This window comes from Trichosurus vulpecula, chromosome 2 (genome assembly GCF_011100635.1).
Source record: "Trichosurus vulpecula isolate mTriVul1 chromosome 2, mTriVul1.pri, whole genome shotgun sequence".
Taxonomy (NCBI): Eukaryota; Metazoa; Chordata; class Mammalia; order Diprotodontia; family Phalangeridae; genus Trichosurus; species Trichosurus vulpecula.
This window is the reverse complement of record NC_050574.1, coordinates 226868526-226886830: the sequence shown is the minus strand read 5'-3', so window position 1 is coordinate 226886830 and position 18305 is coordinate 226868526. Positions and strand designations below refer to the sequence as shown.

Below are 18305 nucleotides of genomic sequence, written 5' to 3'. Positions count from 1 at the left end.
CAATATGATTCAATGATCCTCTGGGTAGTAACACCAAGGGTGGTAAATAACTGAATCACAGAATTTTAGAGTTGTCAGTGACTTTGATTACCATCCAGTCCATCCAGTGCCGGAAAGGAATCCCCATGACAGCATATCTCATAAATGACCATCCAGCCTTCGCTTGAAGACTTCCATTAACAAAGATCCTGCCTCTAGTGGATGTCCTAACACCTCCTGAGGCAACTCTAATGGTTAGGAAATCTTTTCCAGCATCATGCCTGAATTCCCTCTTGGCTAGTTCTACCCAGTGCTCCTGGCCTTGCCCTTTGGGGCCAAACAGAACATACATATATGCATATATATTATATAATATATATGAGCTGCTATTTCCTTTTCCCATTCTGATTCACATGTTAGCAAGTATGAAACATTTCATACATGTATAAACAAATATACACAAATATATGTGCATATATACATACACACACATATACATATATATGTGTGTATATATACGCATATATGTGTATGCGTATATGTGTATGTATGTGTGTATGTATGTGTATATATACATATACATTATATATATGCATATACATATATATGCATATATATATATATATATATATATATATATATGTATATGTATTGCCTCTAGTGGATGTCCTGCACAAAAGGTCAAATAGAAAGTGTGGAGGGGTAAAATGTGCCTGTTTGTAGATAACATGGCACTATTTTTATGAAGCAGCCCTGGAAGACTAATAGGAGAGTTGGTTTCAAATGTAGTTTCAGGCATCTTTATCTGATTTATTGTAATATATGTGCTTTCTATACAACTGTTGGCATTTTAGCTTATGGGAAACTAAAAGCCCCAGCTTTAGTTCTATTCCATTTACATCCTTCCAAATGCCTCTAAATTGATGTTAAGGCCACTAATGGCATTATGAATATATATATATATATACACATACATATATACATATATATAAATTATATATATATATATATATACACATATATATAATATCTTCCTATCACAATGTAGCCCAAGGGTAATCCCACAATTAAATCTTAAGTGGTACGCAAGTAACAAGATATAATTATGACATATTCATTTTTAATCCAGGATTATTTCAGGAACCCAAATTCTTACCATTTGGCATCTGAATCCTAATAGTCTCTGAAAGCCCATTAAACAAGAGCTTTTTGGCCATCCCATGTGGTGGAGCTATGATCTGAGGTTATGTGGTTTGTTCCCAACCATAATGAATCAGATGCAGCACAGAGATCAGAAGTCACAATCCTGAGGTAATGTCACCATTTGCACTCAGGATAAAAGTTATGTGGCACAATTTTGAAAATTCTGTCTATAACATAACAATGCCCTAAAATTCCTCCTGACATCCTAGTATGGCTGCTGACCTTTCATTTAGTAACTTAGCAGCATTAACTATGTAAGGAAATTTTTCACAAAGATCTTAAACACTAATACATAAACAGTATAGATATAAATTTAAATAATAGGTCCAGTACATATAGAATAGCCCATTTTACCCAAAATGATTTGATATTAAGCCTCTCAAAGTAAAAAAAAATGGAGAAAAATGTTTTAAAAACTTACAGAGATGGTGGCCTTTGGGGAAACTAAAATTCACAGCCACAAGGAGCCCCTAATTAAAAGCCATTTTTTAAAAAAAATATTCTTCCAAACACTGTCATATTATCAATTTCAATCTGTTGCCACATAGGAAATCATTTCTCCAATTGAACAACTCACAGGTGAGGACTGTTTAGGTCTTTAATCACTTTTACAAATTTGGTTTTTAAAAAGAACATTTCATTTCACCTTTTAAAATAGGAGATCAAGAAATGGCATATTTGCCTCTAGTTCAGTCACTTTAATTGACAGAAAACCCACAGTTCATGGAAACCTATTTTAGTTTTTCCTTCCTAAAACTAAGCTTTTGTCTCTGAACTTTCCTGATCAGTTGGGGCTTTGTAATAGTTTCCAAGAGAAGCATTTCAAACAAGTAACCCCACAATTTATACACTACTGCCAAGAATAAAAGGAACCGATTTCACCACGGAGGTTTTCTAAGGCTTTGTGTGGCCTTTAAAGCAAAGTATCACTTGTTCACCTGCGGGTTTTCTCAGTTAGTGCATTTTGTTTTGCTCTGGGGGATACTATTTGATTACACGAAATTCTTTTTATATCAAGTTTAAAATCTTAGCAACACTAGGACAAGTAGTGAAGCCTGCCAGCTCAGTGGGTTAACACTTGAACACACTGAGACGAGGACAAAGGCAAGGACTAACCATGGTTTAAAATCAGAAAGCTGAGAGAACTCACGAGAGTGAGGGGATGGAAGGATTAGCTGGGCTTTCACAAGGGCTGGCTTTGCTATGACTGCAGATGAGATTAATTTATTACCAATGCATGCCATAAATGAGTTCAATAACTGAGAGACTTTGGTAAGCAGCAGATAAACGCAAAAGCCAGCAGGACCTGTTGTGTCCACTCACTGCTGGGCCACTCTCCATTCTGAAGTTGGCAAGAAACCAGGCATTATTATGGCACAGCCACCTACCATATATTATTATGGAGCACAAAACTTTAAAAGCATCTAAACAATACAGGCATTAACTCTACGTATTCCATATTACTGAGTAGGTATAGATGAAATTTTCTAAAATTCAAAAGGGATTGCCAATATTAAGCTTTAGTAGCTTAAAAAAACTACACTAAGACTTCAAGAATGCTCTATGTAGTCTTCCTTAATAAAGAATACATTTCTAGAGTAGCCTCTTAGAAGGACTGCTCAAGCAATAGTGGGAAAGCATAGAAAATACTAAGTGGTCATTCGAGAAATTATGTGGTATGCCAGTCTATAGAAAACGAAGCAGATACTTTAAAAAATCAAGGATGTCTATGTCAAAATAGTGTTCACTAATTCAAAAGAGTGTTTGGGAAATAAAATTCCATCTGCTGATTCAGAATGGAACATATTAAGGTTTGATTGTAATGTCATTATACACATTATAGTTGTCTTTATTTTTCTGAAACTACATTAATTGAAAGAGAAGCCTTTGAGTTTACCTCCCATAGTGCTTTAAAGTCTTTCTGTTCAATGCGGAGGAGTTCACTGCACTCTCTTGTAACAATGGTAGCATGGCGGGGAGTGTTATCCAAAATCGACTCTCCAAATGCTGTTCCAATTCCCAGAGTACAGATTGTCACTGCATCCTATGAATGCAAAATAAGTAGTTGTTAGAGAATTTAAATGTTATGGGGATGTCTGGTTCTCAGTTTTCTTGTCTCTTATATCTGCTTTAAGAAAAGGGAGGAGGGAGTCCTAGTGAGGAATATCACTTAATCTCTTCCCCCTGACAAATGTGTTTGCGTTGGTGATGGGAGGTTGAGGGTGGAGGAAAAGTCACAACAATTCAATTGGGATAAGAGGAATTGGGAAGCACAAATAAATGAAACCCAGTAATAGTACAGAAATCTCATTTTAGTCAATAATTTCAACTCAAATCCCACCCCCCCACACACACACACCTCTGCAAGCCTTTGTCCAGAGCTGTTACTAAGCAGCAAAACTGACTATTACAGGTTACACTTCCTTCCTCTTCCTCTGTGTAACACACATCAGTCAGTTCTGCTGCTTATTCACAGCTCTGGACAAAGGCTTGTTAGTTGGGTTGATATAAGAATTGAAATTATGGGTTGAAGTGAGATTTTTAGACTACCTCTACATTTCATTTATTGTTGAGGCTATAAACTGCCTCTCTAGCCAGTGGCCAGCTTTCTGGTGATAAGCCTATCTGTGCTTAGCCAGCCTAGTGCTAATGAAATATGATCTGTTGTGAGTCATCATAAAAATGCCTAAAAGCTGGCTGTACATAAAGGGCGAACAGAAGCAAGCATTCTAAAAAGTCTACAGACTAAACCATCAGTCAAAAAAGATTTAGTGAGTATTCTATGTAACCGATGCTTATCAATATAGAGCTTTCAAGGTTTACAAAGTACATTACACACAATACCTCAGTTGGCTCTCAGAACAATCCTTTGAGGGAAGCACTATAGGTATTACTATCTACATTTTACAGATTAAGAAACTAAGGCTCAGAGAGATTAGATCATTTGCTCATGGTCTTAGATCTAAGTTTTAGAGGTGGGATTTGTACCCAGGTCCCATCTAACTCTAATCAATTAATTAACAAGCATTTATTAAGTGCCTACTGAGTGCCAGGCACTATGCTAGGCTCCAGAATTCAGGATTCATACACTTTCCACTCCAGCATACTGCATCCTGGGGTGTACTCCATGTTACATATGATGCTAGCATAAAAGCGTATCACATAAAAGAGATAAAAAAACCAATTACAACAAGCTTTCTGAATTCCAGGAGTCTATACTCCAATTGGTGAAACAAAAACATATGCACATAACCAATTAACTGACAACACCAGGGTAGTATAGAATAAGAACCGAAGGAACGGAATAGGAAGATCCCACAAATTTAAACCACAAATGGTCAAGAATTAGCATAATGTTATAAATGAAGAACAATACTCTGTTTTATGTAAGTACAACTATTTGTATCAAGGAGAATTTCACATTCACTCACTCTTTCTCACTAAGTTAATCAACTGAGTACATGAGTCATTTATTCAAACCTTTAGTCTTCCTTTAACAGAAAGATGGAAGGTAAACCAGAAGACAATTGCTCTGGAAATTAATGTCAAAGAACATTTAGATGAATTTGAAACAATCACTATGTTGAATGTAGCAAGATGTCTAAGGCAAATAATTCAACTGAATTTGTTTATTACTTTTTAAATTCCATTTTATTCTCTTTTCAGTTCTATATTCTCTCCCTCCCTCTCACTACTCCCATTGAGAAGGCAAAAAAAAGAAAAGAAAAGAAAACCCACTACAAATATGTAGTGTCGTGCAAAACAAATTCCTGCATTAGTTATGTCCAAAACAAGGAAGAAAATGAAATAGAAGAAATAATGCTTTTATCTTCATTCTGAATCCATGGGTTCTCTATCTGGAGGTGGATAGCATGTTTCATCATGAGTCCTTTAAAATCATGGTGGGTCATTGCTTAAAGTCTACTGAATTTAGCTATATGTCAATGACTAATAATCTTTGGGAGAAAGGTTCTGCTCTAATGGGAAGTGCAAAAAAGAAAATAAATAGGAATTGAAGAGGAATTAGGAATAGTAGAAGACAATAATGTGTCTCGGAAACTTGGAAGTGACAGGAAACAGAGAAAGAAAAGGGTAATTTCCTTGTCTTTAAAATGGGTATAACAATACTTGTATTACCTACCTCACAGACTGGTTGTGGACTTTGTATATCTAAAAACACTGCACAAATAGCAGCTATTAAAACAATATGGTAATGCAGATGCTTATCAACACTAACAATTGAATTTGTATACATTATTGTATATGAAGTTTGGAGGTAATTCTATCTGGCTTTGGACAATGTCAATAGGCAAACATTTTGGACAGAAATATGTAAGTATGTAATGAATGAAACACAAAATTAATCTTGCCTTTTGACCTGGAGATTCCATTCATAGGATGCATCCCAAGACACCAGAAAAGGGGGAAGGGGGAGAAGTAGCTGTATGAAAATATCAATAGCTATTCCATTTTTAAATAGCAAAACTGCTAGAAACAGCCTATATCCAATAACTAGAGAATGGATGAGTAAAATATGGCTTAATAATGCAATGGAATTTTATGGTACTATAATAATAAATATTAAGCATTCAGAGAAATATGGAGTAATCATTCCATATGTGAGGTGATAAGGAAACAAATCAGCAAAACCAGAACTGACCATTTACTAACATTTATGCAAAATTGGAAAGGGAAACAGAAACAGAAAGAGAAAGTGAAAAGGAAAGGAAAAGCAAGATGTGGACAAATGTAGTGGAACTTGAGACAGGCCTGAGAGGGGATACAGAACAATTTTTTTGCTGGCTTGTTAAAGGCTAAATATTTGTTGTAAGATTTTACCCCTTCTTTTCTTTGTTTCCTTGATTGCTTTTATTGATGGTGGTAAAATTATAATTTTTAATAATTATATATAAATATAATTTCAATTTCTTATAATTTAAAAAAAATAAATGACACCAATAGTTACTCAGATATCATCAGAAACAATTTTTCATTCCATCAGCTACCTTGTTATGGGGAATAAACTATGAGAAACACACAAGGGTAATTCTCTGTGTTAGAAAATACATTGTTTTCCTTTCATGCATCTAATACATGATAATAGGCAAATGTTATTAAGATCAAGTTAGTAACTCTGTAATCACATTACTAAGACAAATGTTCATAATAGTCCAGATCCCTGAACCATGGAAAATTGCTTCTGCACAGATATTACCATATAAAATTGTGTTCAAGAAAATAAAATCAATAATTTCTAAGAAAAGAATTAAAGAGCAGGGAAGAATTTAAAGATGTTTGCCAGGAAACAAAGGTGAACCTTTTCAACTTGAAAACTGCCCATGAGAGGAGATCCCAGGACTCTGGGTATTTTGTATTCTCTCTCAGCTTAGTAAATCCACCTTTTACCAACTTGTAGATTCTAAGGACGGATTAAGATTCACTATAACCCATCAAAAACTGTTAAAAAAAAATAGACAACTTTCCTGTATTCTTGCTCTCCTGATCAGCTCTTCTTGCCATCTTAAGTGTTGGAGATACTTCATTATTTTAAGTGATAAAAAATTGAGTTATTGTTGATAGGATGAAAGGTTTATATAGCTCTCAGTTATTTTGCTCTTCTTCACTCTTTCTGTTCAGTCCTGTGAAATTTACATAGGCCAGGTTCTTTGCTCAGTAGTAGTTCTGGTAGGTTAAACCTCATGAAGAAGAGGACTTTGGATTATTTGGGGATTTCCTTTGCTGATGTGTCCATGTTACCAGCAATAATCAAAACCTAGTAGTACTGTATCATCATCTCTATTTACCCTTAGGAAGCCTGTGTCATATTCCAAAACAAGGAACTGAGCCATAAAGATAAAACCCAAAATGAGTCTTGGCTCTGTTAAAAAGGATCGCAGGTTACCATGAGGATCCTGAAGCCCTCAAGATGATGTGTACTCTTACATTCCTGGTAATGGAGATAGCCTCAGATCTACCTCCAAATTCTATTGGTGCCTCTTTGTATCCTCCAGAGGACCTATCACACTGTCCTACACAATAAGGGTTTACTAAATGAATAGATAGGGCAGCTAGGTGAAGCAGTGGATAGAGCAGTGGGCTTGGAATCAAGAAGACTCATCGCCTCAGACACTGACTAGCTATGTGACTCTAAGCAAGTCACTTAACCCTGTTTGCCTCAGTTCCTCATCTATAAAATGAGCTGGAGAAGGAAGTGGCAAACCACTCCAGCATCTTTGCCAAGAAAATCTCTACATGGGGTCACAAAGATTTGGACAAGACTGTAATGACTCAACAACAAGAAAAAGTAAATGGATGAATAGATGGACGGATCATAAACAGACACATAAAGTGTGACTTTTTAATACATATGTTTAAAGATGTTCTGCCCCTCGGTTGAATCATCCTTTCTAATTCAGTATATATAAATCAATGGCAAGATAAATAAACTAAGCATCAAAGAAGCCATCGGATTAGTCTGCAGCATTATCAAACATATGCACATATATGTATATATACACATATGTGTGTATTTGTGGAGAGATTATAATTCTTATATATGTATGTGTGCAATATATATAAGTATATATATTCTACTTTTGAAGATTTGCATATATGCTTAATGAATGTTCCTCCCTCTCTCTGGAATTTCCCATTCCTAACTATAGCTTTCTCATTCATTTTAAGTTTGTACATGTCCTGGAATTCTATCACTCTGTTAGGAAAAGCCTGATTATATCTCAATTCCATATGAAATTCAGAACATGCATATTAACAATAACTTCAGAGTCTCATGCAAACCAAAAAGGTTTATTGCTACATTTTTTGTAGATGCAATGAACTGGGAACAAAAAGATGGTCATTGATTGGGGAACATCCAAACAAATTGTGATACATTATTGTAATGGAATTTGCTGTGCTATGGAAGCATAAAAAGACTGATGCAAAGAGCAAGGAAAGCAACAAATGCAATGACTACAATTGGATGCATGCATGACACATTTTAAAGTTTAATCTACACTGTTAATATTTTTCTCCATCAGTTTCTTAAGCTTAGGCAATCAAGAAAACAATAAATCAAGCCCTGATTTGTGGCATTTGCCAATTTCCAAGGTGTCAGTGCTTACACTGAAAATTTAACAATCAGCTCTCATGAGCAGGTTTGAACTGACTCCAGCACATATCTGTTCCTAACTCTCTGTATCATACTTAACCCTCATTTTCTCCCATCTACTGAGCCAACCAGTCATTCTTTCTCTCACCCTGAAAACATACACTTTCTCATTCATTTACCCAAGTGTTTTTTTGGAAGTATCTGGAATACACACACACATGTATATATGTATATACACATATACATATATACGTGTGTGTGTGGAAAGAGAGAGTGACAGAGAGACAGAGAAGGAGACAAATAGAAAGACAGACAGACAGACAGATGGGGGAGGGGGGAGGGAGGGAGGGAGGGAGAGAGAGAGAGAGAGAGGGACATTTGTGTTGCCATATAGTTAAGTGCACAGATAAGTGCATGTGGTTACTGATGTGGAAAATGTTAGGTAAAGTATGTATGGGTAGAAGACTATGATTTGAAATATATATATATATATGAGTGAATGAATGAAATAGAATATATGAAGTGTTAAAGCGTACAAAAAAGATCCCCCTGACTCAAGGAGCTCTTGATCTAATAGGAATATACAAAGCATAGAGACAAGTGGTAGCAAGGGAAGGGTAAAGTCCCAGAGATAGTGTATGAAGTTATAGGACAATCAAAGTGTGCAGCCTTTCCAGAAGCCATGGATTGATTTGATTACTATTCTCAGAACAGAAAGTAGAAAAGGAGGCAGGAGTAGAAGGGGCACATCTTTGGCAGCATGGCAGGAAGAAGACCTATTTGCGTGGCTGGTCCTGGTGAACTGTAGTGAGCTCTTACCAATCAGCAGGGATATCCATGGACTCTATTAGTGGTATACAATCAAAATGTGTGGAATAGGCACATGAAAGATGAGGAAAAGCGGGCAAGAGGAGCTAGCTGTGTGCAAATGGTGTATAGCAACTTGTTTTGATTTCAAATGAACATCCAAAAGAACTTTAAGCATAGTATGTATGTGTGTGCATGCACACACAGAGAGTAGAACTTCCTAATAGTTCATTATGACAGCTTTGAACGTACTTCGTATCCATCAAAACAACTGTACGTGATAAATGCTTTCTATGAGATTATTGCTGTACATGATAGAGGTTGTTCTAACTCCCGACACTATAAAATTATAGCCGATATCAACATTATCCGGTTAATGTCTATGCTATTTAGAGTAGGTTTGCTTATGATGAATATATGACCTTAATATTTTTAACTTGAAAAAAAATTTGTAAAAATTTACAAACTACTTTCTAACTTCAAACATTCCTGTATCTCTTTCCCCTATTCCAAGTACAGTCTTATAAACCTAGATAATTTATGGACTTATTCTTTAGGGATCCTTCCTCTTCCAATTTGTATCTTATTTGTTAACAACTCTAACAAAAGATGTGGAAAGGAAAGATGGGGTTGCAAAATGTTATTGGTTTTAGCTATTTTCAAAGTTCAGTAGGGAAGACAACTGAAATTAAATTCTGAAATGGGACTTGGGGATTGTTTATATTTAACATGTACATATATCTTCTCTCTCAGCTTAAACAAATATTTATTCAGCATGTTTAGCATATTCAGCATCCAAGGCACTTTGTTAGAATGAATAGGAAAAACAGTAAAAAGAAATACATTAGCCAAGTTAGGGTGTGTTTTCAGTGTGATGAGGATTATGCTCCATTTCTAAAACTTTTTAAAATAAAATTTTATTGATATGTTTTGTTATATTAGCTCCATTTCTCAATGCATCCCTCTCCCCTTCTTAGAAGCCATATCTTGGAAGAGAGATACAAATGTATGACCCACAACACTCCTGCTTGAACCAAAATAAAATGTAATTGAGAAATATTTAACAAAATAAATTAACTAACAAAAAAAGAAATATATAAACATGTGTGGCTTTCTAAATGACTATGCAGCCCACAGGAATCTCTACATACAGTTGCTCTCATTTCTATGAGTTTGATACCACTGAATTATAACAAAGAAGGATAAGAGAAAAAAATAGTTCAGCAAAACTAACCAACACCTTCTCTGAAATGCACTGCGCCCAAAGTCTGCACTTCCATAAAGAAGGTGGGGGGAATGACAAGAAGAGTGTTATTCTCATATCTCTTCTTTGGGGCCAAGTTTGGTTATTGTATTTTTTCAGCATTCAATTTCTATTATTTTGTTATTCTTTTCTGTTGTGATCATTGTATGTCTTGTTAGCCTAATTCCAAAGACCTCGATTCTGCATCAATTCCTAAGTCTTCTAATACTTTTTTTTGTATTCTTCATATTTATTGTTGCTTACAGCACAGTAATATTCTTTTATATGTATGTACTCTAATTGAAGGGAATATATTTTTGTCCAATTCTTTGGTACTACAAAAAGTGCTGCTATAAACATTTTGGTGTATACAGAGCCTTTCTTTTTTATTATTGACTTCCTTGGGATACATGCTTAAGAGTTGAATCTCTGAATCAAGGGTATGGTCGTTTTAGTCACTTTTAGTCACAAAGCACAATTCCAAATTTCTTTCTAGAATGGTTGGAACAATGAAGAATTCTAACAACCAGATTGAAGGTCAAAAAGGCTCTTAGAGGTCACCTGGTTGAACAGTCTTACTTTAAGAAATGGGGAAACTAAGGCAGATAAAGAACAAATGGATCGCCTAAGGTATCAAAGGTATTAAGTAGCAGAACCAGGATCGTGTTCACGTCCTCCTATTCCAAATCTAGTGTTCTTTGGGAGGCATGAGACAGAGCTTTCAGACTTGCAAGAGATACATGAGTAGGTACTGTCCAAAGTCACAGTACTGTGAGCCAAATTTTAGGGAATAAAAAATGAATGTCCAACCCCTACCTGTATACATATATACTACATGCTTACTTGTATGGAATATAAATCATGACATAGGAATAAGGACTAGAACTGTGATGTCATTGGCACAAGGAAAGGGGGGGGAGGAAAAAGAGAGCAAACATCTATTGAGCACCTATTATATGCCAGGCACTGTGCCTTACAAATATTAGCTCACTTTGATCCTCACACCCCTGTGAGGTAGGTGCTATTGTTGCTATTCAGTCATTTTCAATTGTGTCTGACTCTTTGTGACCCCATTTGGGGTTTTCTCGGCAAAGATACTGGGGCAGTTTGCCATTTCTTTTTCCAGCTCATTTTACAGATGAAGAAACTTAGGCAAACAGGGTTAAGTGACTTGCCCAAGGTCACACAACCAGTAGGTATCTGGTGTCAGATAGGAACTCAGGAAGACGAGTCTTCCTGATTCCTTTTTAACAGTCAAGGAAACTGAGGCAGACCTAGGTTAAGTGACTTGCCCAGAGTCTAGGCTCTGTGCCCTATTTACTGCATCACCTAGCTGCCACACTATTAGGTGATGAAATTCCTTTTAATAGAAGTGGCCACATTCTCTACAATTTAGAGTCTCAGAGGGTCTCCCAGGGCATTGAGAGGTTAAGAAATTTGCCCAGGGTCACACAGTCAATATGCAGCAGAGCCATGACCCAAATCTGGGTCTTCCTAGCTCTGAAGTAACTCTGTCTACTCTGCCATACTCCCTTTCTTATATACGTAGGGATATGCATGTATGTGTATATATCGCTAAATGATAATAATTATAATTTCTGACGTACTTTATAATAATTTCTACTTTATGGCCAATTCTAAATACTCCTACCACTTAAAGTTTTTTATCTTCCTATCTAACAGTCTGTAAAACACTCAAAGCCCCCAGGCTTGCTAGTCAGAGGAATCCTTGTTAGTGAAGGCTAATACGAACCAAACAGTTCTTTTTGGACCTTGTTAGATTTCAAATCATGACTCCTTAATTTATCTGCATTGCTAATATTACCATTGTAAACTGAGTTTTCCTGGAGCATTCTTATCTACATAGAGGGCTTGATTTGTTTTATTTCATTGTAACCTCCACTAAAGACCTACCCTGATGCCTAATTGCCACCTTGGAAGTGGCACTGAGTTCTGCCAAACAATGGCAGCTCCCATCTGGCTAGAATGACTTCACCTCCCAGGCCAAAGCACCAACCTGGCTAAATTTCAAGAAGCTCACACCAGGAGGCTAACTCCAGTAATCCCTAATATTTGTAGATGGAAGGACTGTGACTAGCATGGGTAGAAAGAATATTCACATGAAAGGAATCATGGATCTTTGAAATGGCATACAAAGTCAGCTTCTGTTTACAAATGGAGTGTTGGTGGGCATGCAATGGCAATGTGTCATTATTTAAAAAGACTATATCTAAACTAAAGAACCACACCTATGATATTGCTTTACAAATACATACATAGCTGTCATTTGAAATTCAACTTCCCAAAACCACTGAGATGTTATCAAGGTGAAATAAAACTTCACTAATAATAATAATAAAAAGGGGTTTGGGAATTTATAATTTGGCAGACAAAATTTTTAAAATATGCTCTTCTATGACTTCCAGTCAATGAGCTATCATTTAATTGGTGTCAAATATTTTTATTCCTTAAATTAAACTTACCTTGACATGAATGGCTTGAATAAAGATAACCTTCTTCCACTGAAAATTCACAGCTTTGTATATGTGCTAGAATAACTTCAAAGACTGTATCAATCCTTCAATTATTCAATGCTGGGGAAAAACCCCTTTTACTCTTTAGATTTTGGTCCTCTGGGCAGCATTTTCCATTAAGTTTTATAGATTCTGGCTTCCCTGCACTAGCTCAAATTTATCACTCAAATTTATTAAGTGCTCCTGAGCATTTTAAATAATAAAATTGAATGTAACCTGATCTCTGAGCTTGCCACACAAACTTGATTGCATTTACTGTCAAGAGGAAAAACTTTACTATCAGATATAGGTAGAACGCATTCAAGTCAAAGGCTTTCATCCAACAAACAATAAAGAAACTTCTTCTGCTACTTCTAAAACATCTTCCTGGAATCTGCTTGCAAAGTTATACAAGTCATTAAGTAAGTAAAGGTTCTCATAGAACACTATCTAGGTCACTGATTTAGGCTGATACTCTACACTCCTAGGTCCCATGGCTGAAACTTAGCACCTTTTCATTACTGGATTCCATGACAATAGAAATAACAAAATAAAACATTTCAATACTTTACTGAATCTCATAGGTATGGGCATTCACTACACCAGCAAAGATTTCAGCCCACTCGTGCCTTCTCATATTGTCGCCTGCTTCTTGTCCAAGTAATCCTGCAAATCCGTCACAGAATAGTTACCCTGAAGCTAGATTGACACATCTCTTTTCTAGGCACAGATGTAGCTTATGGCACTTCTATCACCCATAATATGTTTCAACCTACTGCTACTCATTGTCTTTTGGGACACAAGAAATGGTGATTCTTCTGAATTTGAAGTGTTCCATGATTAAGATCATATAGCAGGAGATTATGTACATTCATTCATCAAATACTTTTTTATCATTTACTATATGCAAGTCACTATATGTTAAGAGATACAAAGACTAAATGAAGTTACATTTTATTGTTTATAAAGATGGGCCTTGGTGGTAGGGAGCATCTTAGAATCATCAAAAGCACTGTGCATTTCCCAAACACATCCCAGTCCACTCTCTTCCTAATGAATTCTAAGTTGAAGTAATTGTCCATATACAATTCCTGTCCAAGACATATGTACTCATCGAGCAACTTAATGGGCAAAGTGACATCAAATGCAATCTATTATCCAACTGTACACCATTATCATCATCATAACAATGACAATAAGAATAGTCAGTGTTTATATAGTGCTTTAAGGTTTCCAAGCACTGTATATGTTATTTCATTTGATCCTTAGAACAATCCTATGAAGCATTATTCCCCCCATTTTACAGATCAAGAAATTGAGACTGGGAGAGGTTAAGTGACTTGTCCAGGGTCACAAAGCTAGTAAGAGCTTCAGGCAGCATTTTAATTCAGTTCTTCCTGACTCCAATTCCAGCCCTCTTGCCCCTGCACTGCCTAATTGTCTTGATATTTATGCAATATGGGCAATACATAGTCTTTATCTCTTTAGTTTTCACAGACTTGCTTCAACTACTTGCAACACCAATGTCTTCTGAGTGGCCATGGGTCTCATTGAAAAGACCATGTGGTGTTCTAGGATTCAGTGCAACTGAAAGGATGGCATCCACAAATGGGAGTACCAGCAGAAACTTACTATTTATGGGGAAACTTCCTTCCTTTGATTTGTGTACAGCTCTCCCAGATTGATTTTTTTTTGAGTAGGTAAAAAAGAGGCCATTTTTGCCTCATCTCTTACCTAGCCTTAACCACTGAATGGGTATTGCCTCAGACAAACTGGAACCTGTTAAAGATCTTAGCATAAAAAGGCCAAGGTCTGCCACCACATCCAGGGCCATCTCCAGTTGTCCTGACCTATATCTTACCACTGGACCCAAATGTCTCCTGAGGAAAGAGTGAGGCTGGTGACTTTGCACAAACCTGCCTCAGTTAAATCCAATTCACTTGCAAGTCAAAAGATCACCTTCCTCATGTCTTTGTTCCTCTTCCAGAACACAGGACAAACAATAACAACAAAAAGAAAGAGATCCTGCATGACAGTAGTGAGAACCATTCCCTGTTAGTGCATCACTCAATAGTGATGATAAGGAAATCTTCAGAGGAAAGGATCCAGAGTGGTGTCTATCAAGGAATCTAGAAGAAGCTTAACATATGCCTAGGGGATTCCTTGAAGGAACAAAGTCTTTGAGGCTAAGTTTTGTTCTCCAAGTCAAACTTGAGGGAGAATGGGCATAAGTAATCAATAATGAATATTCCAATAAAAGCAGCAAAATCTTATATCTGTTACTTCTCTTCATCAGCTATAGGAATGTGAAGACCTAATCTATTGTAGAAATTGTCTAACAACAAGTGTCTATTCCTTTCTCACATTTTTGCCATGTACAGTATACACAGGATATACTTGTAAACTATTCCCCCAAAGGTTTTCTGGAGATGAGAAAGTAGGCAATTTGCTAAGGAGAAAAACCAAACATCAAATTCTTTGACTTCTCTCACAATTTAAACACTGACAAATAGTAAGGAATTATAACTACCACCATAAACTATATTCATTACTGCCTACCACAAAGCAAGCACTCTAGAAGTGATCTTTTATTGAAAAAAGAAGGGGAGGAAGTGGGGGTGGGGGGGGGAGGGAGAGAGGGAGAGAGAGAGAGAGAGAGAGAGAGAGAGAGAGAGAGAGAGAGAGAAGAAAAGGAGAGAGGGGGAGAGGGAGAGAGAGGTAGAAGAAGTGAGGGAGAGAGGGAGAGAAACAGAGAGCAAAGGAGGAAGGGAGGTGGGTATCTCTGCTACGGGAGAAATAGCCTAGTATCCACACACACATTGCTGGTAAGACTTTTTACAAATATAGCTTTTGTATGAGAGAGAAGAGGACAGCACGAATTACTGAGGAGCTAAAATTGGTAAACAAATTAGCTTCCTAAATTTCACTAAAATATACCTGTTTTTTGTTTTTGTGTTTCTCAGAGGAAAATGAAATTGCTAAGCAATTTTCTTAAATATTCAAAGTTAGAATTCCAAGTGTCTGTAAGTTTTTCTGCCTTTTGACATTGTAGTACCACCCCCTTGTGGTAAAATAACAGCTTTGCAGTCACAGCTATAGGCACAGTTCCATGGACTTTCAAATTGAAAAGGGTCTTTGAGTTCTTTGTTTTGTAGATAAGGAAATTAAAGTGCAGATAGTTGAATTAGCTCGTCCAGAATCAAACCACTGGTAACTGGCAGATCTGAGACTTGACCCCAGCTCTTTTGATTCTATATCTTGTTCTCTTGTGGCTGCCTTTGTTTTGTTATTGTCAGGCTGTTACTTATCACATTCGATTATTAGCACTTCAAATAGACATTTAAGATCTAAAACTGTAGATAATTTAATGGATCATCATACTATTTTCCTTGTTTTTAGAATTAAACTCTATTAGCGAGATTCTAATTTGTTTAGGCTTTCAGTGCTGGCTTTCAAGCTAACCTCTTCATATCACTGATTTCAAGGCCTTACTCAGTACATCTCTAAGCCGCATACTGTTACCATGACAGTACCTTCCCATTGGCATTCTTAACTCCCCCATAAGATTTGCCAACATTCCCAATGGGGAGGGCAATATAGCCAGGATCATAGCCTTATTGTGTGTTCTACTTGGCTATGATATGGTCAGTACATATCTTCCCTTCCGTCCAAGTACTTTTCTATAATCGCATAAATATCACTGGGAGTGTTTCCACACATATGAGAAAAAGGAAGACAACTGTCTTTACAAAAATTTGGGGGCGGGGAGTCCTACCACTGTGATGTCTGCAAGCTCATTTTCATTAATCCAATACTTACCTGTAGGGTTTCATTCCTTAAAACAGTGAGGATTTGGAACTCAAAAACTTGCGGAACTGAGTGTTGTAAACTAAGAATAAAAAATAAATTTAAAAAAACAATCCTTCCTGCTTAAAAAAAGTGCAGAGAAAATATGCACATGCATGCATGCAAACAGACATATATATGTGTGCATACATGTAAACCATTCATTTTCATTTATTTTTACTAAAATTTTGACAAACTGGTTGTATTCCCATTGAAATTTAATGAAGAACTGATACTGCATTTGTTATCATTATATATAAATAAGAGGGGGAAACAAAAAGTCTACTGAAGTGTTGCAATGAAGGTTGTGTTCTTGTGGGAATATAGCATCCTTAGGCATCTGTCCTGAGAATGGGGCATCCTACTTGGAAAAAGCATCCTGAAAGAATCAGACAAATAAATCTCAGTAAATGATTCCTCCGAATGGAAATTAAATGAACTAGTTCTAAAGTGAGGTTACCTCTAACTCTGGGTTTCTTAATTTAGAGTCCATGAATTTTGTTTTTTTTTGGGGGGGGGGGCAGAGGAAGGCATTTTATTACGCTCCCCAGGAGAGCAGGTGCAGTGCTCGTGGGAACACTCACACCAATACAGCTGCAGGAGCAGGGGTAACCATTCCCTCCACTCCTGCTAGAGTCATGGTTAGTTTACAATCTTTGCCTTTTACATAGTTTTCCTAGGTTATACAGTTTATATAAATAGGGTAATAAGGATACAGAAGCAAAAGTGAAGTTAATTAGATTTTCCTTGTCTTAGTTTAGGATTAAACTATATTCTTTTATTTCCCCTACTTTCCCTCTTTAACATATGCAAATTATGCAAATCAGTAGGCCTGGATTCTTGACCAAGACCAGACCCTAGATAAGCTTGAACTGGTTCAAGTGGGTTTGGCCTCTCTAATTCCCCAGACTGCCTTCTCAAAAAGCATGCACATGTGTACAAGCCTCTGACCTCTCACCTGACCGACGCCTGGTCTCTGCTAAAGCTGGGGTGGGGGAGGGCAGGGAAGCACACCTTTAGTTCTGTGGAAACAAAACTCCTCCTCCCATTTCTTACAATTTCCCCCTCTTCTTTTATTCAAATTTTTGTTTCCACATTTTTAATATTCCCTTACTCTCTTTCTCATCTGAATTTTTCTCCTTAATCATCACCCCCTTAAATATGGGAAGGATTGATTGACGCATTGAAAAATCAAAGGGGGCAGTCCCCTTTGTAAATACAGATACAGAGACCCAAAAGAAAACGATAATGCAATTGTCCCTTTAAGATTCAAAAGTCTCTTCCCATAAGCTGTCTGGCAGGGAACATCAGTGAAGTCTTCTGGCCCTTCGTATTTGTTCCAGCCATCTCCAGCATCTTCTTCTTGCCTTCTTGTAGGAACCAGCTTTCTTTCCATTCTCCTACAAAAGTTACTTTGGCACAATTTTCTAATCCTTATACCCTGATCACTTTTACAAATTCAAAATTGGAACTTTGGCCAATTGCCATGTTTAAGAAATTTTACATCAGAACCCAGTTCCTCATACTTTACATTAACTCCCTACATACTCTACTTAACATACTTTACATTAGCATTTCCTCACCAGGAGGATAATATTTCACG

General features: G+C 36.6%; 1 protein-coding gene across 1 annotated transcript in view; it reads right to left on the bottom strand.

Moving 5' to 3' along the window:
• LOC118836922 (rap guanine nucleotide exchange factor 4-like) overlaps positions 1 to 18305 on the bottom strand; it is a 94351-nt gene that overhangs the window by 598 nt on the left and 75448 nt on the right. The window contains exon 4 of the mRNA XM_036744023.1: positions 3080 to 3226. Coding sequence (XP_036599918.1) covers positions 3080 to 3226 — 147 coding nt within the window. The remainder of the gene's footprint in view (positions 1 to 3079; positions 3227 to 18305) is intronic.